At 44.0% G+C, this 22,818-nt stretch overlaps 1 protein-coding gene across 9 annotated transcripts in view; it reads left to right on the forward strand.

Annotated features, from left to right (window-relative positions):
• NRXN3 (neurexin 3) overlaps positions 1-22,818 on the forward strand; it is a 1,067,046-nt gene that overhangs the window by 889,528 nt on the left and 154,700 nt on the right. For 5 of the 9 annotated variants that reach the window (XR_009460233.1, XR_009460234.1, XM_059723130.1 and 2 more), the window contains exons 14-16: positions 6,095-6,184; positions 12,106-12,165; positions 13,782-14,089. Coding sequence is in view for 7 of the 9 variants with exons in the window: in XM_059723130.1 (XP_059579113.1) it covers positions 6,095-6,184; positions 12,106-12,165; positions 13,782-14,089 (458 nt within the window). In the remaining 2 variants the exon portion in view is untranslated. The remainder of the gene's footprint in view (positions 1-6,094; positions 6,185-12,105; positions 12,166-13,781; positions 14,090-22,818) is intronic. The other 4 variants (XM_059723133.1, XM_059723132.1, XM_059723129.1 and 1 more) reach the window with 2 other exon arrangements.

The raw sequence follows: 22,818 nt of genomic DNA on the forward strand, positions 1-22,818 counted from the left end.
TTTTTCAAGAAAATGTTGGATCAGAGCTGGACTCAAGAAAACAAAAAGTGCCCAGTTGGTTTGAGTGAAGGGATGTGGTATCTGTTTGAGAATTTTTAAAATGTGTGTGTATACAACAAATACCCCTGAAATATATAATCCCCTGAAAATCACAACAGTTGGGACAAACTGCTTAAAGTTTCTACATGTGAAGATAAATATTACTATCATGGTTTGGAGAAGAATGAGATTACTTCCTGTGAAAAATTGTTTTACTGCCTGCTGAGATTAGCAGATTAAGTATTGAATAATGTTTTTTTTTTTAAAGCACAACGCTGTATCATTATTCTTTTAATAATTTATACTTTTATAATGATGCTTAGTCTGGTAACTAACCCATGCATTTAACAACCAGTGAAAACTTGGTCTTTAAGCAAGCCTTGTAACTGGGAATATGTTAACAAATTCACATTCTCATGCACATGTTGTTAAAACCATTTTTACTAATGTCTGAGATAAAGGAGATACATTTTTTTTTAAAAAGGAACATGAATAGATACTAAGAGCAGGTGTTAATGTGTTAATTAAACTATTCAACTTCTAATTTTCTTCAGTCTTTTAAAGATATGATTTTTATACGTATATTAATCTTGGAGGCCATGTCTGCAAAAATCTGAATAATAATAATAATAATAAAATACATTTAAACCAGATTTTAAAATATTTTTAAAAATGTGGTAGAGAATAGTTATATCATTACTGGATTTCTGGAAGTTCTAGGATCGTATCAGTGAAGCTATTTTATCCTGTCTTACCCTTCATAACTTTTTCAACTGCTCCCATTTCCTCTCATCTTTAGTTTTGTTTTCCTGTCTTCCTGGACAGGCTTCATACCTAAGTGAAGAAATGGGAAGAGTAAAGATGGCTCACTGAGAGAAGGTAAAATCAAATTTCTTAGAAGTGCAGAGACGTATAATGCTGCCTCAACCTAATTTTCTCAGCAGTCTGTGCCCTGCATTAGGAATATTTCAAATTACTGTATATTTTTCTTCTTTTTTCAATCAGTCCCCCAAAGACAGAAATAAAGAAGGTTATTAGGCCAAATCATAAGGGGTGCTATGTCTACAACTCCCCATTTGGCCAAATTCTTAGATGCTTCTTTAACATTTACTTGTTCTTTACTATTGAAACTCTTTCATTATTTGCAGTAAGACATTTCCTGCATGCACTCCACCTGAAATCAATGGGAGTTTTAGCAGAGTTAGTAAAATATAAAGGTTGCAGCATTTATTTGGCCCACTGGGAGATTCAGAACTTCAGACTTCTTTGATTATGGTATTATATTAATATCTGATAATCCTTCAAGGGGCTGACTACCCTCACTTCCTACTGAAACCCTAATTTCCCATTGTCTTTGCAATATAGCTGTAGGATCAGGCTCACAATTCATGCTTAGTCTGTACTTGGAAAAAAATTTCAACATACTCATTACTGGCTGCAACAACCCCAAAATCTCTTAAGGAGGATGCACTGTCACACATATGATCACTAATATAGCGAGTGCAACGAGAGAAAGATGACTCATATGTTGATAAAAGACGTGATGAAGAAAAAAAAATCACTCTGCTAGTTGTCTGTAAAAAGTGCTGTATCAGGAAATTAACTGTTATAGATGGTGCATCCTAATTGTGCCTATCTTTTTTATTATTCTCAGGACACCAAGAATATTTTCCCCATGTCTCCAGAGTGTCCACCGTACTTTACTATTTCTGCCCCTCTAATGTGACGATATTCAGATGAGGAATATAATCCTTTGGCAAAGGAATTGAGTTTTCCAGGATTGGCAAGGCATTAAGTACATCAGTTCAGTCTGTGTTAATCACTAGGGCTAGGGACAGACATTCAAAAAGCCCAAGCCTGAATTGATTTAATTTTTGCAGGTTAGTCTAACCTGCATAGATTGAACTGATTTGCAAGTGAATAAACATTCACGTTTGATTCCAGAAATGCAGGCACATGCCTGAAGTGGCTCAAGTTAAAAGCAAGGCTGGAGAAACGCTGATCTGGGGGGGCATGGCCAGGCCCCTGGCAGGTGGCAAAGTATGATTGAGGAGGGGTTTAAACCCCCACTCTGGCCTGTAGGGACCCCAGATGGGGTGTGCCTGGAGGGGGAAGCGGCCTTTGCCAGGCTTGTCCCCAGAGCCAGGCATTGGCCCGCACAGTGCTGCAGGAGAAGCGGGGCAGAGAGGAGGATTAAACTCCCCTGTCTCCCCTCTCAGGCATGGGGACCTGAGCTGGGCTCTGCCTGGCTTTCTTCCCTGCTCGCTGCTCATGTGGAGGGGAGCCTGGCCAGAGCCCACAAGCATGGCCCTGTGGCTGGGGCTGTGGGGCTGAGCCATGTTGGTCTGTGGGTGCTGCTGAGGGTGGAAACAGAGGGGCCAGACCAGGCTGGACCATGGGGGCTGGGCACTTCCCAGTGGGCTGGGACTGCGGGAGCTTCATGGCCAGATTGCTCCTGACTCTGTGCACACAGGCTGGTTGGGCCTGTCATGGAGTCACAGCTGGCTGGGAAGGGCCCAGCGGGGCTGGCCCGGGCTGGGCCTCAGCCAGCCAGGTGTGGCTCTGTGACAGCTAGGCTCAGTGGCACAAGTGACAACTGGCCAGGTAGTGTGCTACCCAGGGCAACTTGGAGGCGCCAGCGGGCCCAAAGCCTGGCAACCACCCACTGCAGCCAGCGTGGTGGCTCCATGACAGCCCTGCCCAGCCTGAGCTTGGGGAGGTGGGAGCAATCTGGCTGTGTAGCCCCTGTGGCCTCAGCCATTGCTGCAGCCCTTTGGGAAGGGCCCAGTCCCCACAGCCCAGCCCAGCCCAGGCTGGCTTCTCTATGTCCACCCTCAGCAGCACCTGCAGGCAGGCCCAGCTCAGCCCCACGGCCCCTGACCCAACCATGGGCGAGGCAGGCATATGGCAGGGTGATGCTGGTCGCCTCTAGCCACACCCCTGCCCCTGCTGCTGGAGTGGGGAGTGTGGGGAACACCTGACACGGGCCCTGGCCAGGCATACCCTGGCTGCCAACAGGACAGGGGATAAAAGGGGAAATTAAATCCCCCTCCCTCTCCCTGTTTGCTTCAGGCTGTGGACCCCCACTCCCCACTGTGGCCTGAGCAGTGAGGGGAAGAAGGTCTGACAGAGGCTCTTACACCCCAGCCAAGCAGACTCCAGCTGCAGTCCCCCACTATGGGGGGAGAACAAAACCCCTCCCTGCTCCCTTTGCCTCAGGAGGCCATGCCAGGCCTGCATCTACCTATGCCCCTGCCCCTCCTCTGGCTAGAGCACAGAGGGGCAGGATCAGTCCTGCTCTTTGGAGCAGACAGCCCAGCCCAGCCCAGCCCAGGGCTGAAAACCATGCTGGGATGCTGGGGGACTCTGGTTTAACTTAAACCAGGAAGGGGTCTGGGGCAGAAGTTGCACAAACCGGTTTGACCCAAATCAGTTAAGTCTGATACTATATTCCACCAGGTTTATCTTAAAACCAGTTTTGGCCATTTTGAAACTGGTTTATGGTCACTGAACTTATGTTCTGTTACACATAAACCGGTTTAAACCTGTAACTTCTGTCCCTAGCCCAGATGCTTATTAAAATAGCAAGGTAACCCTTTGTTCGACTGCTGAATATGCCTGTCTATATATACAGTGCCTTGTACATATAGTCTCAGCTCTTCCTCATCAGGTCATCTCCCAGTCCTAGCACTGATTGCATCTCATGTTTTATGCTCATAAAAGTAAAGAACTGACTTTTGAACATTTTATTCGTGTTGATATGAGTTAGGAGTGCCGGGAATATGTGTACAGCTAACTGAACATCTATGAGTATTCCTAGCCACCAAGCTATGTTGCTACTGTGAGTTGCAACATGATTGATAGAGTACATTTCTAATGTTTTACTCAACACTTCTAGTTTAATCAAAAATGCTAACTATGGGTGGCAGGCACCTGAGTCTAGAATGGAAGAACAGATACAGCAAGCAGTACGTGTGACATGTAGCAGTTTATGCTTAATTACCAATTTCTTCAGTGGGAGTAGTATTCGTAGCAGTCTTGTGACTTGATGTATATTCACAAAGGGCTTTTTTTTCCAGGGAGAAAACTGACTGACTTTCCAGGGTAATTCTAAGGGGTCAAGTCAAAGTCAGTCATCACCCTGAAGTAGATTTTTTCATCTCCGTTTGTCTGCCCGGTGTTCCAATGTAGCAACCAAGCTATCACATGCTAAGAATCCTAGTTAGAAGTGCTAACTTTATCCAAATAGCTGCCTTCCTTTTTATCTGAATTAAAAAACCAAACAACCCCCCCCCACAAGTACTCTTTTATGAATCTCTAAATATTATTTCTGCTCCATATGAAATATGGCCAGATGAATGCCTTTGTGTCCTAGTAGTCCTCCCCCTCTCATTGGGTTCTGACTTAATCAAACCCACTTACACAGGTGGGGAGGGGTTTGCAAAAGAGAGCAGTAGTGCATAGATGTGCGAGTGAGCGCATTGCACAGACAGCATTTCCAAGCTGTGCATGTGTAGGAAGAGTAATGGGGCATGTGTGTGACTTAGCTGTCAGTCTTCCTTCATGGAGGTATCTGCTGTTGACAGGGTGGGGCATCTTGCCAGATATTATTCACACAGTTTTTTCAGGTCATGTCTTTACACTTAAATATTAAATTCCAGCATCTTATTTAGAACAAACAAGTAAATGTGAAGCCATTCTACCTTGTTTCTTCTTTGTCTTGTAGCCACAGAAAGGTATGTGAAGTAAAAAGACAAACCTAATGTCTCCATATCAGGGAGAGGGTTATTGATTCTTGAGTTACCACTTCTTAAAAACATTCTAGATTAGTGGTCCAAAACCATATTGTTAGCAGTAATATTGTTGCAGTGAACATGGTGCTTACTCTAGATTGCTGTAGTATTTTTAATGGAGGTAGTTCTCTCTGTCTCAAAGAGAAGTCTGAAAAACTGATTTTGAACCAGTTGACTGTTTATTAGGTTGAGTTATGTTAAACAAAAAACAGACAGTCGGAGGCTGGCTGTGATTGGAAAAAAGGGAAAAATAATGAGAAAATGCTTGCACTGGTATCAGTTTGAGTGTCATCAACTCTGTTTCTCTTTACCAGAAATGATCCCAACCCTGTGGTTCTGATCTGTATTTAATTGGTCCCAAAACTCAAGGAGTTAGGACCCAGGGTTTGGGTTATGTCCATCTCTGTTTTTTCATGTCTCATAGTCTCAGAGTATTTAAGGGCTGCCCTACAAAATACACTGTATTGGCAACACTATTATTCATTGTCATGGCATAGTTATGGATATTGCCATTTTGGGTCTAGCCCTACTTCTATTTAAGTTAATAGCAAAATCTCTGCTTTCAGCTGATGCAGGCCCAAACCTTTGGTAACTGCATCCTTCATGGCAGTTTGTTTTGCCAGATCCTTATCTTTTTTGTATTCCCAGCTATTTTTCCTCTCTCCCCCACTTCAATTCCTTTCTTCATTGGTTTCTTTCATAATATTCTTTTCTCCCCTCTTACCAGTGATCTGTCCTGTACCTCCCTCCCAAACATGTATTTTAATCTCACCTGTATGCTTCTCCCAGCCCACCACCGGAGGGTCCAGAACTGCTCTTGAGGCTGCATACTTGTGGAGTTGGCATCTTGGGCTGAATGTCCTGCCCTCTGTGTTAGAGTCCAGTAATAATGTTCCATCAGAATTTCAACCTGTGTCACCAATTTGCCCAGTGCTTTCTATCCCAAATTGATTATGTATGGCTTTTAAGCAATATGGAAAAGGTAACAGGAGAGGAAACAGAGGGAAAATATTTAAATCTTTTTCCTAGGATTTAAAAACTTTGACCTTTCCAGAATTCCAGGCAATGAATGAGTAACTTTTTTCTCTACCTCAATAAAGAAGATAAAATGCTCTCTTTCTCGCTTTCTCTCTATCTACATTTCCTTTATGCATACTACTTAAATAAATTCATAAAAACAAACCAAAGTAAAAATCTAGGATGTTTTTAACTATTTCATTGACTTTTCAGATTGTTTTTAAGCTGTTTTTTAAACTTTAAAGGCAACACTGATAGTGAACGGTTCCAAATGGTAAAACAGAAAATCCCCTTCAAATATAACCGGCCCGTAGAGGAGTGGCTGCAGGAAAAAGGTAACAGTCATTAAAACTTTCATTTTAAACCCATTTGATTCTAAACCCTCATTTTTAAAGCCTGCAAATAAATGTTTCTTAAATGATAATCGCCTGCTGCATAAATGACTGTTTTAATTTTCATTATAATTTGTGTCAGCTTCCACCTGCCATATGTTGATAAATCATGCTATAATACATTGCTATTAAAATGCAGTTAAAGGGACGAAATTTTAAGCTTGCTATCAACGTGATGACAAACAAATGAGCAAAAATTCCGGAACCGCGTAAAAAACCAAACCCAAACAACAACAAAAATGCTACAACATGTATTATGGCAATTTAACCACTGCATGATCTTCCTGTTTTAATTTATTTTTAAACTACATCTATATCTTTATTATCAAAGTTTTCTTAAAAGTGTTTTTCAAACCCACTTGTTAAACCACTTCTTGTAAGTTCCGTTCCTTCATCAATATGGTTAGCCATTATGGCTGCATGTCTCCTAATTGTTTTAACATAATTAAACAATTTTAAAAAATGTTGGAGGGAAAACATTTTTTAACTTTTGTATTTAAATGACAGTAAAGGAGACAGAGAAAGGATTTGTTCTGTCTTTTATGTTAAAAGGATTTCTGACATGGAATTTTGGATTTTTTATACTAGTTTTGTAATTTGTCAAATTTTTACCTAATTTATGTTCCAGCCAGTGCTATCACATCCATGGAGCTGCATGGGGGACCTAGCCCTCATTCAGCAAAAAACTTCAGAGCGTTGACCTCAGACTTTCTTAAGCACATAGTTAAGTGATTCGCTGAATTGGGGCCCGTGTTGGGGTAGAATTGGTTCTGTATTGAAAATTTTGGAAAAAGTCTCTTGGATACAGGGTTGATTCCAATCCTATTTAATTCAGTCGAATAATTTACATTTAATGTCATTGGGTTTTGGATTAAGCCCTTTATAATATGTTGGAAGTTACCATATTTTCTCACATACAACATTCCTCCAAATAAAGCACACACCTTGTTTTTCAAAGACAAAATGTAGGACATAAGATTGTTTTTTCCACAGCCATGGCTGACTGTGTGACAGAGTAGGTCATCTTGGGAACCGGAAGTGCTGCACCAGGAAATTCCTGATGCCAGCTTCCTCTCTCAGACTGTCTCTTGGGATGTCACTTCCAGGACATTCTGGGTAAAAACAGACATCACATTTGAAGTGGTTCTGATTTACCTTAGTCAAAACCTGAGCATGGTTTAGCCCTCTACACATTTAACTTGCCCCTGGAAATGAATGGCAATTAATTTGAATGAGCTGTGATTGTCCCAGAAAAAAAGTGTCATCTCAGATACCTCACAGGTACTTCAGGTGGGACAGTGGGTTTATATGGCTAAAGGCTTTGTCCCGGGGTAAATCTAACATCCCGTTTTAGCCTGTTTTCAGGAGGAATTTCTCTGTCACACAAGTTTAGGCCCCAGACTCTTCCAAGCACAGTAGCTAAGGTGTTAGCTCCTTACTGTAAGTAGTTTCTTATATATAAGTTCCTACAACAAAAGTGTTGTTTCTATATCTCAGACTTCTTCAGGATACTACCAGCAGCTCACTGCTTCAGGAACAAGGTGTAGAGTTCAGACAATAGCTATGTCTGTGGGAGAGTTAACACAGGACTTTGCCATTTTGTCAGACATCTTGCCAACTGTGTGGCATGCACAGTGTCTCGAGGCTTGCTGCTTTTCCAGTGAAGAAAACAGCTTCCCCACATAAAATATGCACTACAATATCAGAGTGCTGATTTTTTGGGGAAAGGTGCAAGTTATATCTGAGAACGTATGGTAAAATGCAAAGAAATCTCCCTGCAGCCAAAATTTGATAATTAAAAAAAATCACTTTTTTAATGTTGCCATGACTGAAATTTAGAAAAAGCAGAATGCAATCTTCTCTGGTTTCAGGCAGTATATTTTAAGATGGGCAAATACCCTTTGCATTATATTTTGTATTTCCTTATTCTCAATTGCATTAGCAGATTACTGTAGGCAGCTTGAATTCTGCAAGGACTCAGAGAGGCTGACTAACTTCAGTCCAAATATTTTTATGCTAAGGGTCTGTCCTGTCATAGTGTTCTGCAACTGCCATTAACCTCAGTGAGATATGACAGTACCCCTCACCTTACAGGGTTGGGTCCTTACTGTAAATTTTGTGATTACAAGAGAAATATTGGTTGAGCAGTATTAGTCCATTTAACAGTATTTGTAGAGCAGTATTAATCCATTAGTCCATTTACTTTATTCACTTAGGAAGGCAAAGTAGGTATGTCTCTTGATCTGTAGAGATTTACAGAACATTTCACTCCAACCAACCAGTAAAGAGAGGCTGAAATTAAGGCATATAGAAAATGCTCATTGAGTCTCAACTGGTTCCCCTAGAAATTTGTGAGATGCAAGTATAACAAATAAAGTTTAACACTAAAAAGTGTATAATTTTGTTTTGGTGAGTTCATTTGGTAAATGGATAAAGTCCCTTTAACACTAAAGATAGTGATCGCCTCACTTTTCTTAAAACAGATGCATGTCTGATTCTATGATATACCTCATGTGCTTGAGAAATTTGTCTTTGTTCTGTTTATTTAGTCTTTTGGTTTTGAATGGAGTCCTTTATTTTATGCCATTGCTTCTCCAAGTCTGAGCTTCAAAGCATGCCAAGGCATTTCCATTTGTAAACCTTCTGAAGTCTTGAACTGGGGTTTGCCATTCTGTGGATGATGATGCTTTGTTAAAAGACAATCACATGAGAGCATGGGGTCTAAGCCAGACAGTGTCTGAGAACTCAGGCACACTCTACCCCTGAGTGTGTTTGAGCTAGAATGATATAGGTATGCTTTTGCTGAAGTGAAAGAAAATTCAGTCAGAGCTATTTGCATTATGCACAGTGTGACACGTGATAGAATATAGCTTTGTTCCACCACTTCAAGAGATGTATCCTTTTTAAAAAACATAGTTACTATTTAGTGAAATGAATTAATAAATAGCAGTTCACCCCACCACCCAGCTATTCACTCACCCACTCATTCATCTGTTTCCTAATGTATCAAGAAAGTCCTATGTCAGAAGACCACGTAAAGATGGTGGGTAAAAGGGAAGATAGTTAGCTGTCAAAATGAAATTTGATGAATGGAGGGATAGATAGATTGGTAAAAGAGGCAGCATATACAGTAGCTGTCTGCAAGGTGTAAATGATTGGCACAAATGAGGTAAGCTTAAATAATTTGCAATTAGCATGGTTTTTAATACCATAGATTTGGCTTTGGTTTGGTACCCCTGGCATATTACTCAGAATGAAAATGTAAATCATTCTTGAAGAACTAATATAATAGAAATTCTGCTGAAAATGAACCACATTTATATTATTTCTTAATTTTTTTAATTTATACATTGGAATTAAAAAATATCCTACAAAGAGTGCCCGTTCTTACAAAATCTTATCATGTGAGTAGACCCAAGGATGCCAAAATATTTAATACTGCTACCTTTACTGTTATAATTACGTGTGTGTAGAAAATGAAGGGTTAGTCCTAACCTCCTTTATATAAATATCCATAACAAGACAAAAGTTGGGTAGTTGGATGCATTTGAGCCTCTCAGTGCTCAGGTATTTGGTGAGTTACAATAGAGAAGGTTATGCACACAGGAAATGGTCCTGTTTGTGAAATAAGTACTATAATAGCAAGAAGCACTCCAACAGAAGGACTGATCCTGGAAACCCTTACTTACACAAATAGTTCTTAGTCAGAAGAGGAAACTCACTGATTTAAATTACCTAAAAGTGGAAATGCTTGTGTGAACTGGGGTTTGCAAAACTGGGCCCCAAATCTGATTTAGCATTGTGCAGCAGAAACTGTCTCCTAAGCTCTCACTACTGATTTCAGCTAGGGGAGAGCCTTTGTAAAAATGTTATCCTTTGAAGATAAAAATCAGAAAGAGGTACCAAACATATTTTTACAGAGACTTAAGAATGTGAGCTCTGTAAGGGAATTACCAAACAATTTGAAAACTTACGTATTTGCCAGCCTCCCCCCCCCCAACCACCACCATGAACACGCACACACTCACTCCAATTAATAACTAGACCATTGTCGTCTTTCACTTGGCCATGGAGAAAAAGACCCAAGTCCACAAAAAGAACCCAAGTCTACAACCCTTGCTTGCAGAGTATTACTTACTCATATGAGTAGTCCCTTTGGAGTCAATGGGGTTATTTGTATGAGTAAGTTATGCTGAGCACTAATGAAGATTGTTGATTCAAGTCATAGAAGAAATGGTGGAGGGGGTAGTTCTGATATAGCACTAGGACTGTACACATTTCCTCTCTTGAACAAATTTCTTTCTTTTCATTCACTTTTTTTCTGCTGTCTTCATTCAACTATGTGCATCTCATAGCAGAGTTGTAGGTTAGGGGTGATTCCTCAGAGATAAATCCCACAAGTGATTGTCCTTTTAGCAAACACAGCTTTAGCACCAGTGCTGTGTTCAGTAGTAACTGTGTAATGTGGTGCATGCACTGTCTTCAGTTCTTGGACTTGAAGAACTTGTTATTCAAGAGGGGAAAAACAATAAAGTTCCACTTTCCTGGAATGGGGCCACCTCCCTAGGATAGGTTATCTTAAAACATTAGAGGATAGAAAGTAGGTGTGGAGATGTGATGACTCTTTAATGTTACATCTGAGCAGAGGTGTCCCATGTAGCTGGGAGGACTTGTTATGAGTTAAAGGGAGACCAGTGATGAGTGCAGCAAACTTCCTTTGCTAAAGCCAGAGAGAGCACTCATTTTTCTTCCCTCCCTGGCTTGGAGAGTTCAACTTTTATTCACCACTCCCTGGGGCAGGAGGAGCTAGAAGAACTGAAGAGAGCAGGTTGAGAGGGAACAACACCTGACAGGAAAGGAAAAGGTCTTCCCTATGTGCCATTGCTGTGGTCTGATCAGACATATTGCCAGCCCCCACCTTCCTTCAGGTTGAGGGACAAGGAATAAAGGAAACCCCTTTAGAGAGACAAGGGGAAACAGCAATGACTGCTTCCTTAAGAGCAAATCCCTCCATTTCAGAGGAAAAAGATCACAAGAGTAGCAAGACAGCCCTTATCAACTTCCTCTCCCTCACCTGGTACTACCATGTAAGGGAAAGGGAAAGGGAGAGTGTGACACCAAAGGGAAATCAGTGAAGAAGGGAGGAGAAATGGACAAGATACAGGCCGGGGGAGAAGGGAAAGCAATCCCCAAGAGACTCATGGGGAAAACTGAAACACTCAGGGTCTGGGTAGAGCAATGTAAAATCAGGAGGCTGGGGGGAAAAAATCCCTTCAGGAGACCTGGTCAGTCACAAGGCTTTAAGCTGCTTTACAGAAGCTTTGATGCCAAAAGCATGCTACCATTTGCCCTAACATGAAGTGAAAGAAGAGACTTGCTTAAGAGAGCTGAATATTGATGGGAGATACAAGCAGGCGCCCAGTATCCTTAGAGATAGCAGAGGGGATAAACTACTTAGATTTTGCACAGTGGGGGCCCTGTTTTCATGTTTAGCTGGTTCTGGTTTAATGGGACAAAAGTTCTCCCCTGGTAAATTTTAAAACCTCCTGAAATGCAAGAAATTGCACCAGGAGTTTCATGATTTTTCAGAGGTATGATGTGCTACTCTCTCCATTTTTTACTTTTTTTGCTTTTCATCAATACAAAACCTCCATGCTGGTCAAGTTTAAATGTTGGCATTTTTAGGTATGTGTGTGAGTAGCGCTAGGGAGGTGCGCCCCACCCCCCACCTTTCCATATGTCACACAGACGCATACACTTTTGCTTGGCTAGCTAGGGCCCTCCTTGGGGACAGAAACTCCTTTCAGATACATTTCTTCTCTTGTCCCCATTCTCTTTCCCATGGTTCATCCTGTCACCATAAGATGATGCAACACCGCATCACCACTTGACTTCGAGACCCGTCACGACGACCACCAAAATTGGTGAGCTCCCCCTCCTATTTTGATCTGCTTTAACCACTGGCTGTGAGGGAATGATTAGTGGGAGACAGGCTCTGCTCTACTACACGGTGGCATTCCACACTACTTATCAGGGGGGACTAGAGAAAGAGGGACATGAGTGGTGAGTAGAGGAAATGGGATGGTGTAATACTGCAAATATTGTAAAAATAGATGGCAAAGGGATAACAGAACTGAATAATCTAGTAAAGAATGGTTTGACTCTGCTTTGATTAGCCTGAATTCTGGTCACTTTGGTTCCCTGTTAATCCAGTATATCCATTGACATACTCCAAAACTTTGGACAGAGAGAAAAATACTGTCCATTTTCTTTGCAGTGGGAAGAATCATTAATACTTTCAATTAATTGGTCTAGGGTAGTTTGGGAAAGCAGGCAGTACTTGAGTCATTCTGGGCTGGGGGTGACTTGACTGCTCTGTGGGAAAAAGACAACTGGCTGGCGTTTCCAGGGTATATTCCATCTTCACATATGACCCAATTTATGGGCTCCTGTAGACATGCAGGGAGCCAGCTCCAACACTCTGGAAATCCAGTGTATCGGAGCAGACTCAATTAATGAAGTCCGCTGGAGCACAGAAATAAAAGTGCTCCTAGCAGACTCTACTATCATGTGTATCAGCATCCCCGCACTGGAAAATGGCGGGGCAGAGGCAGTGCTTTAGTGAGCTTTAGTTCAAAGTGTCCTGCTGCAATTTTTCAGTGTGGGGGACATTGATACATGTGATGCTTGGGTGCTTTTAATTAGCGTGGCTCGGGTGCTTTTAATTAGCGTGGCTTTTACACACCTTCCAGAGCACGTGTAAAAATGCCCTTTGTGACTTTGGCTAAGTTACTTAACCTGTCTTTGCTTTAGTTTTGCTGCCTGTAAAATGAGTTTCACGTGTAGCTTTTCCATGGTGGGCACAATGAAGAATAATCACCTTTTACTATTTTAAGAGCCTTGTTTCTCATTACATTAGAAATGTTCATATTTGGAATTTTTGGAGGTTTGGGGTTTCTTGCCTTCCCCCTTTGCTAATTTCCAGGTCACATTCTCTTACTTGAAGCTTTTACATTCCCCAAGATGCCCATGGATCACACTGTTCTTATAGTTTATCTTTCTTTTACTGACTATTCTCAGAATCTCCAAAAGTTAATTCCTCCCTTTTTACCTGTCAGTGTTCAAACTATTTTTCCATGTATATTGGATTAAGCCTTGAGAAGGGTTAGGATCCAGGTTGCTTTGCATCCCCCAAAGCCACTAGAGGGGAGTAACTGTACATGAAAATTTTATTTGTAATTAAAAATAGACCCAAATTGCAAAATTTGGATCTGATTTCTGTATTTGGATCAAAACTTCCTCATGGTTCAATTGTGGGTTGAAGTGAGAATTTCAGGATCCAGTGTTCATTTGTTCAGGACTACCTCTACCATTATTTAGTCTAAAACAGGAATTTGCTACACTGTTTCTACTACTTAACCTCCACAACTAGGGAACCTGCTTTCATCTTCAGTCCGTTCTTGTTAGGACTCAGTTCAAGGTAAGAAATTGCAGAAAATTTCTGGCAATAATGTTATTTCACCCCCCCCCCCCTCACTAGGACGACAGTTAACGATCTTCAACACCCAGGCGCAAATAGCCATTGGAGGAAAGGACAGAGGACGTCTCTTTCAAGGCCAGCTCTCCGGTCTCTATTACAATGGTTTGAAAGTTCTGAATATGGCAGCAGAGAACAACCCCAACATTAAAATTAATGGAAGTGTCCGGCTTGTTGGAGAAGTCCCATCCATCTTGGGAACAACACCCACAACCTCCATGCCACCAGAAATGTCTACCACAGTGATGGAAACCACCACTACCATGGCTACCACTACAACCCGAAAAAACCGCTCCCCACCTAGCATCCAGGTGAGCCATTTCTTCTTCTCCATTTGTTTGGGTTCTGGTTTGTACTTTAATTGTTAGTTGATTGATTTGGTAAGCCTCTTTGGTCGCATTCTCAGATGAATTGTACTCCACAAAATGGTAGGTTTTAATAAGACGGTGTACGGTACAGATCAGAACAGAATGTGATGCTTTTATGGTTTAAACAAGCAGAAATGGGTGCATTTTTACTGCACCTGTGTTTAATAATAGGGTTAAATTCTGTTCTCATACCAGCACAACTGAATGTTTACCAGTGACGTTGCACCATGAGAACAGGATTTGGACCACATTGTTTTCAAATTTTGATAGATGTGGAAAAAATTATCACTAGGGTGTTTCAATAACAGCCTAATGAGAAGCGTGTAGATTATTATTATTATTATTATTCCATATATTTCTGCAATGGTGAGGTTCTTAATGGGGGAAAAGACAATGGAGCATAGCTTTCAGGGTGAGCCATTTTTCCTTTTGATGTTACAGCTTTCTCTTAGATAATGCTATAGGAGCTCTGTCAGATCCATTTCATCCAAAATGTATATGTTCCCAAAATACTTTATCCAAAATATGTGATCAGCAGAAAAGAACTCTTGTGTATGATATTTTTATTGGACTAACTGTATGGTTGGGATAGACCTAGGCAAACTTTTGAGTATCACACTACCCTTCAGGATTTTCCACTGGACTTGAATTTAAAAATGCTGGTGTAAATAGATTTAGCTGTGCAGATGTAATTATGTTTGTAACATTAAAAATTGCAATGGTTTTATGTGAAAGCTTGGGTATGAAATTGTTCAGAAACTAACCGTCTGATCAACATTCATGGGGTATAAGAACACAATAATATTACTGAGAGTTAAGCTGTGGTGTGAACTACAGCCTGTCAGCTATTCTGTAGCAACTACTCACATGCATGCTCTTATCCCATAGTAAATTGAGGTAGTTTATTCCTCATTGAAAGTGTGATAAGGTACCTCAAATTTACTGTGAAGTAAGTGTGTTAGCAGTTACTATGGAGTAGTTAATGAAGAGTGAGTTGAGACCCTAGCTTGCCTTTCAGTAACTTGAGTACCTTATAGCCATGGCCTACATATAATAAAAAGTAAAGTGCAAATAATGGATGTTAACACTGAAATATGAAATAGATCCCATTAATTATTTCCATTCCTTTAGGCTATGACTATGATAGTAACAAAAGCAAAATAATCAGTTTTATAATAGATGAGGGGCCAGACCTTTAGCAGATAGACATTAAATGTGTTCATTGAACTCAGTTGGCTGACACCTACTTACATCAGCTGAGAATTTAGCCAGTGAGTTTTAACCCTAAACAAAAGAGATAGGAAAAGTTGTGTCGCTGCTTAAAAAAGAAATATTTTAAAGTGAGTCCACTTGCCTCCTTGACACAAATTTTCTTGGTCATACATATTCTTGACTTTTGCAATGAACAGGTTCAATGAAATCCTGACAAAATTAATAATATAGCATCTTATGATTTCTCTAAGTGATTGAGGTTTCATCAGTGCCTTGTTATTCTTTTGCCTACATTTTCTGTCTCTATATTTTTCATCTAATCTTGTTCATGCATGATGTGAAAACACAGAACTTTACTTCACTCTGGGGGAGGTATTTATTATTGCAGTGGAAATTGCTCCTGTTTAGTTGAAGTAATTAAACCCAAACTAGGGCTTAACACTACGCTCCCCCATTGACAGTTTGTAAATTCCAGTCAACAGTAGGATTCTTGAGTTATTACCCTGAAAGACTGGTGCATGAATTATAATTGTCAACAACATGAGGAGAAATACCCCAGGACTTGGGGTCTGTCAGATATTGTGAGAGAGTTACAACTCACTTCTCTGACTGTTAGAAAAATTTTTAAAAAATGTCTTGCCCAGGGAAGTAAATTCCATAGGCCAAATACTGCTGTTACACAATACTACAGTGGAGGAGATCTGCCATAATGTATGGAACTCGGTGTATCTACATGTGCACTTTACTTCAGAGTAAACTAATTGCCTTTGCAGCAAAGCATCACAGTCTATACATGTGCCAGTATTAGGATGCAGTAAACAAATTAAATCCTCCATAGGTCAGTACTGTCAGTTCTATCATATGGCAGAGTAATTAAGTGTGACTAAATACACGTGTAACTTGTGGTCACGAGTATAAATTGCACCCAGGTAGCCCAGGCAGCAGGGGCCAAGCTCCTGCCTAGCCACACAGCTCTGAAGTTTTAGGACTCTTGCACCACAAACAGCCCCTCTGCTGCTCAGTGCTGCCACCCAGACCCTGGGACTGACCCCCCAAGGCTGATGTCAGCCTGAGGCTGCTCCACCCTGGCTCAAAGTTCTGATGTTCCAGGTGCATGTGTAGATGCTGCACCTGGGAGCAGTGTACGCTGGCGCGAACTGTTCCAGAGTTTATTATATCACCTTAATTTCACATGTAGATGCACCAAGTGGAATTAAACTGATTTATGTTAGTGTAACTGAGAATAGAATTGGACCACTTGTGGTTTTCTAGAACTGGAAATGAACACTTGAAGAAGAAATCTCGCACAAAGCTTTCTGCGTACTCTATATGGCACTTCACTAGACCAGTCAAGACCGCTGTGTGCTGAAAAGGCAGCAAAGAGATATAATAAAGTGTAGAAGAGCCTCTAAAAACGTGGTTAGAGCAATGATTTCCTGGATACACACGCACCACAACAAATGGCCTCATCTCTGCTGATATTAAAGCAATAACTCTTGACACTTCACTCTACCCACTGAAAGGAAGATAAAAGTCAATATGTACCTCCATTACAACTTTCTGCATTTCAAGAGCAGACCAGTTTATTGCTGTCATGGTACAAGATGACTCTCCTTTCTTCCCCACTCTCTTGGCAGAGTTGTTTGACTGTCAGCTTCAGTTGTATTATGTTGTGTGGTTGAGATAGAAAGAAATTATCCTTTTCTCTTTAGGCAGCAATATGAGCTGTAGTTTTTAGATGCCTAGTTATAATTGTGACTTACAGTACTCAACATGGATGCTGGCAAATTTGGTACCACTACTTCTAACTGTAGATCTAAGAAATGGGGGACATCTAATAGATCAAATTTATTCCTCAGACACCATAAGATACAGCCAGCTGAGTATAATAGCACTCTGTTATTACTTTCTACTGCCTACCTTTAACAACATAAGAAATAAGAACTGCCATTTACCTGGTCGCTCTAGGTCCAGCTTGCCTAGTGTCCTGTGACCACCAGGGGGTGCCTACAGTTCCCCTGCCTGCTGCTGGAGCTTCTGTGCCGGGGAGCAGCAGGAGCCTGATGAGCTTGCACAAATTCCTGGTCTCTCTACCACCACCTCCCGGCTTAGACCTACATCCCCACTCCTCTGTTGGGGGAAGGGGAGGCCTCCTGCCTCACCAGCTACCACCTGCTGCTGCAGCTGGCTGTAGCAAAAGGGGACCCCACAACGCCAGTGGCCCCACAATACCATCTACGTTCCTATTAGTGGCTCCAGCATCTCCCCTGTGTTTAACCTCCTGCAATGAATCCTGTGCTCCACTCCCCCTCTTCTGGTGTCTTCTTTATGGCTGGTGTCTTCTTTATGGGTGTGCTTTCCCCCTCCCTCTTGTGTATGTCCTTATATGTCTTTTTGTGTTTAACCCCCAGCCCCTCACATGCATGCCACTCCCCCACACAGCCCCCCCACCTAGTGCAGCTGGAGGAGGAACCCTGGATCCCCCCACATAAAGCAACTCTCTTCCACCTAGGCAGTGAGGGAGTACATTTCTCCCCCTTCTCCAACTGCACCTGGCCCCTTCCCGCCTAGCCTCCCATGGCAGGACAAAAGTCCCCTGAGAGTGCTGCCATGCTGGTGGCCCCCAACCAGGTGACAGCCAATGAGCTGGGGCAGACCTTGCAGGGACAGATGGCTCCCCTGCACCAATCTTCCCCCAAACCCAATCAGGGCAGGGGAAAAGGCAAGGGCTCCTTCTCGTCCACAGGGAAAGGTAAAGGGCCTATGAACAAAGCCAAACTAGCGACACCTCTTTAGAGGTACCCCACCCACTGTGCCTTCCCTCAGCTCTGCAAGCCTGGCTTTTTAGCTCAGCAGCCAGAGTGATGCCCAGGTGTCATGAGGGAAACCTTCCACCTCAGAACCTGGGCCCTCCATCGCCTCTGCCTACCCTCAGGCAACCTGGGCCCCCTCCTTATCATCAGTAGGCACCATGGGGCGCGCTACAACATACCTGAGAAAAGGCCACGTCCCTTTGAAACATATGTGCAGGTGCTCACTCAGGCAATGGGGGTCCTAAAGATCATGGTAGCCTCCAGATACTATGGCAAGGGTGCCTTCTACCTTGCCATAGAGGCCGCCATGCAGGAGGCAGTGGAGAATGGGCTGACAGTGGGGGGCGAGCATGTCTCCCTTGAGTTCCTGGAAGAGCTGGGCACCTGGGTGGTCCTCAGCCCCATCCTCCCCTGCATCACAAACTGGGCCCTCATGCCTTTTTCTGCAGGGCCTGGGGAGAGTCTTCTCCCTCATCACCACCTTCTCAGTGGGGTGCCAGGACCCCAGCCTCTGCCAGATCCAATCATTCCACCACCAAGTCACCATCCAGCTGGTGTTGGGGATGGAGACAGGGGGGACCTTTACTGTCCCTTTCCAGGGGCCCCCCAAATGGGGCTTCTACTCAGTGGGGAAGGTGAGGCGCTTCCAGTGCCAGGCGCTGGAGCACCTCTGCCACAAGTGCCCCCTCAGTCAGCAGCAGGGGACACTGCAGGCCCCTGCTAAAGAGAGGGGTGCCATCACCAGCAGCAGCTTTGGTACCCCAGCTCTGACATCCAGCACTCCACATAAGCTCAGGGGTCCTGTGCCATAGCCACCCAGAGCAAAGCAAAGCGTAAGGGCCAGGTGCAGCTCAAGCCCTCTGATATGGAGAAGGTCCCTCTCCCACCATCTAAGAGTGGGCTGACATTGACATCATGCCTACCACCTCCTGAGTTGCACCAGAAATCTCACTTCTGGAAAAAATGAAAAAAATAGCCATCACCACCACAGAGGAGGGCCCAGCATGGCATGGCCATCCTGCAGTAGTGGAGCCCATAGAAGAGACCCCCAACTCCACCAACTGCAACCAGCCCCACACCACTGCAGGCACTGGGGCCCCACCCTCAGCTGCTTCTGCGGGGTGGATCTGATGGAAGAGCCCTCCCCTTCTGGAGGTAGAGGAGGGGGAAACACCCACCCCACCTGGTGACCAAGAGGAGCCTGCTGAACCACAGAAGGACAGCAGGGAGTCTGTGATCTCCATAGAGCCCACAGACTTCTCTGCCCCTCAGAAGATGCAGCTTACCCTGCACCTCTTTGCGGATTTTGACCAAGTCCTCAACTCTGTGAGTACTCTGGTTGGTGAAGGCAAGGGGCATAAGCAGAACAATGCCAAAAAGGACCAGTGGGCCTTCAGCTTCCACAATGCCCTCTACACCTATAGGAGGATGGTGGGATTGTTGATGGCTGGTGTTGCCGCTCATGAAAACCCAGTCAAACCTAACAGTAGCCCCCACCAGGGGGACCACAACAAGGCCCCAAGGTGCCCCCTGTCCCACCATCTCAGTAGGCAGGGAGATACCAAGCCAGTCCACCTCCAAGCAGTCTACCACCACTAGCTCTACATGCTCATGTTCTGCACAGTCCACCATCCTGTTCTTGCATCTATGCCCAGACAGCAAGTAGTGGGACATCCTAGGCAAAGTCAGGGGCAAGGCTCCTTGGGCTGCTTGTACATGCCATGGGAGTTTCATAGTGCTTAGGTTCAGAAGGGACCTAAACAGATCATCAGGTCCAACCCCCTTCCCCAGGCAAAAACGAGTGCCGGGATCATAACGCCCCAGCCAAATATCTATCCAACCTCCCCTTGAAGACCCCCAAGGTAGGAGAGAGCACCAGCTCCCTTGGGAGTCCATTCCAGAGCCTGGCAGCCCTAACTGTGAAGTAATGCCTCCTGATGTCCAGCCTGAACCTTCTCTCTCACAATTTGTGGCCGTTATTCCTAGTAACCCCCGGTGGTGCCTGGGGGAACAGAGCCTCCCCCAATTCCCACTGGTCCCACCTGGTGAGTTTGTAAACAGTCACCAGATCCCCTCTCATCCTCCTCTTGTGGAGGGCCTGGCCTGCTGCCCCCTGACCGTGCGAGTGGCCCTCCTCTGGACCCTCTCAATGCTAGCCACATCCCTCTTGAAGTGCGGTGCCCAGAACTGGATACAGTACTCCAACTGCAGCCTGACCAATGCCTCATAGAAGGGAAGGATCACCTCCCTGGATCTGCTTGTGATGCATCTGTAGATGCACGACAAGGTGCAGTTAGCCTTACTGACTGCTTCCTCGCACTGGCAGCTCACATTCATCCTGGGGTCAACAATGACTCCAAGATCCCTTTCTGCCCCTGTGTTGTTAAGAAGGGTGTTCCCCAGCCTATGGGTGTGGTGGTGGTTCCTTCTCCCAAGATGCAGCACCTTACACTTCTCTGCATTGAATTCCATCCTTTTCTCATCTGCCCACTTCTGCAACCTCTCTAGATCTAGCTGGATTTTGTCTCTCCCCTCCAGCATGCCCACCTCACCCCACATCTTGGTGCTGTCAGTGAATTTGGACAGCGTGCTTTCCACACCCATATCCAGATCGCTGATAAAGATGTTGAACAGTACAGGCCCCAGGACCGAGCCCTGGGGGAATCCACTGCTCACATCCCTCCAAGTCGAAAATGACCCATCCACCACCACTGTCTGGGTGCGACCATCTAGCCAATTTGTTTAGTTCTCCCTAAATTGAAACAGTGGGTTTTTAAAAACACCACTTCAATTTAGGGAAAATTAAACCAAACGAAAACCCCATGGCATGTACATAAGGGTCGGGGCCCGATCCTTACCTGCCTCTTTGGCAGTGGGGGGAGGGGAGAGTGGACAGATGTGAAAGGTGTCCATAAAGCACACCAGATACACACCTGTGGCAATGGCTCTGTGGAGGAGCTGCCAGCTGAGGCCTCCAGTGTCTTGTAGGATCAAGATAGAATATAGACTTGTCTACCAGGGACCTTTGTACATTTACATCTGATCCTACAAGACACTGGAGACCTCAGCTGGCAGCTCCTCCACAGAGCCATTGCCACAGGTGTGTATCTGGTGTGCTTTATGGACACCCTTGACATCTGTCCCTTTTACCAACAGAGGGAAAACCTGGTGCATGTCTACCTCGAGTGCCGGGCTATAGCTCCTCTTCCACCTCCTCCAGAACATCCTCACTCCCCTTCCTATTTTCTTTTTATTTGTCCCAAGAAATCAGTTGGTGTCCCCTCAGTAGCCTCCCTTATACAAGGAGGCTTATTGTTTTTGATGATGGGCCTAAACCCATGACCCTATGGCCCATCAAATAGGCCTGTGTCATACAGTAGTGAAGAATGGATGCTAAAAGTGTTCAACTGGAGGACAGTGTGGGCACACCATAAATTAATGAAGAGGCATAACAGTAATTTCTGTTTTCTTTACAATTTGCTTCTTAATAATCCCTAACATTTTGTTTGCCTTTTTGGCAACTGCTAAGCACTGGGCTGATGTTTTCAGCAAACTGTCCACGATGAATTCCAGAACTCTTTCCTGTGTAGTAAAAGGTAATGTAGAGTCCATCATAGTGTAGATGTAGTTTGGGTTATTTTTGCTGAAGCCCATCACTTTACACTTATCTACATTGAATTGTGTCTGCCATGTAGGCCCCATCTACATATTACAGGTATTATGCAATTAACTGGTTAATTGCAAAATTACCTTGAGACCAGCTACATGTGCAAAGTAGCCATCGCACAATAAAAAGCTCCAACCCGCTATAAACTTAGACCTCAAAAATGTGTACTAACTTTATGGTTGGTTGCTATTGAGCTTTAATGTGTACATGTAGTACAGCTCATCAGGGCTCCCAGCCACAGGGGTGCACCATGCCCAGAATAAAACCCCTGAGCCCTAGAGATTGCAGCAACTGTGATCCCCAGGATCCGGAGGTTTCCTGCACCCCTGAGCCCTAGGGATTGTGACAGCCATAATTCCCAGTTCTGTGGGTTTCACACAAACCCATAGGCCCTGGGGAGCACAACTACTGCAATCCCTAGGGATTGGAGATTCAGGAAGCTCCCAGACCCTGGACATTATGGCTGCCATGATTTATAGGGCTGGGCTCTAGGGTGCAAGAAACTCCCGGGACCAGATGATCATGGTGATTCTCTGGCCCCAGGGGTTTCCCTGGGGGGATCACACTATGGCTGTCCACCAGCCCTGGGGATTTCCCCACACCCCTGGGGTGGGAAGGATTGCTCCTCTGGCAATCTCCCCTGCCCTATGGTTTTTCCACACCCCTGGGGTGGGGAGATCACCACAGCAGTGATCCTGCAGCCTGGAGGGTGTGTGGGGCATTCCCACAGCTGGGAGCCTCTCAACTGGAGTTTGATGAATTCCCAGCCATGGGAACTTGGTTCTTACTGGTGCAGGAGAGCCCAGGATTGGGCTCCCCTTGAACTAGCAATAAGATGCGATGGCATGTAAAGTGCAGTCCCACAATTGTACCTCCTGCCTTGCACATGTGACACAGCAGGAGACGCAACTATGTGAATTGCATATTTGATCCCATCACACCATTACCTGCACATGTAGAGGGAGCCTTATCTGCCCATT

This window comes from Alligator mississippiensis, chromosome 2 (assembly GCF_030867095.1).
Source record: "Alligator mississippiensis isolate rAllMis1 chromosome 2, rAllMis1, whole genome shotgun sequence".
NCBI classification, from domain to species: domain Eukaryota; kingdom Metazoa; phylum Chordata; order Crocodylia; family Alligatoridae; genus Alligator; species Alligator mississippiensis.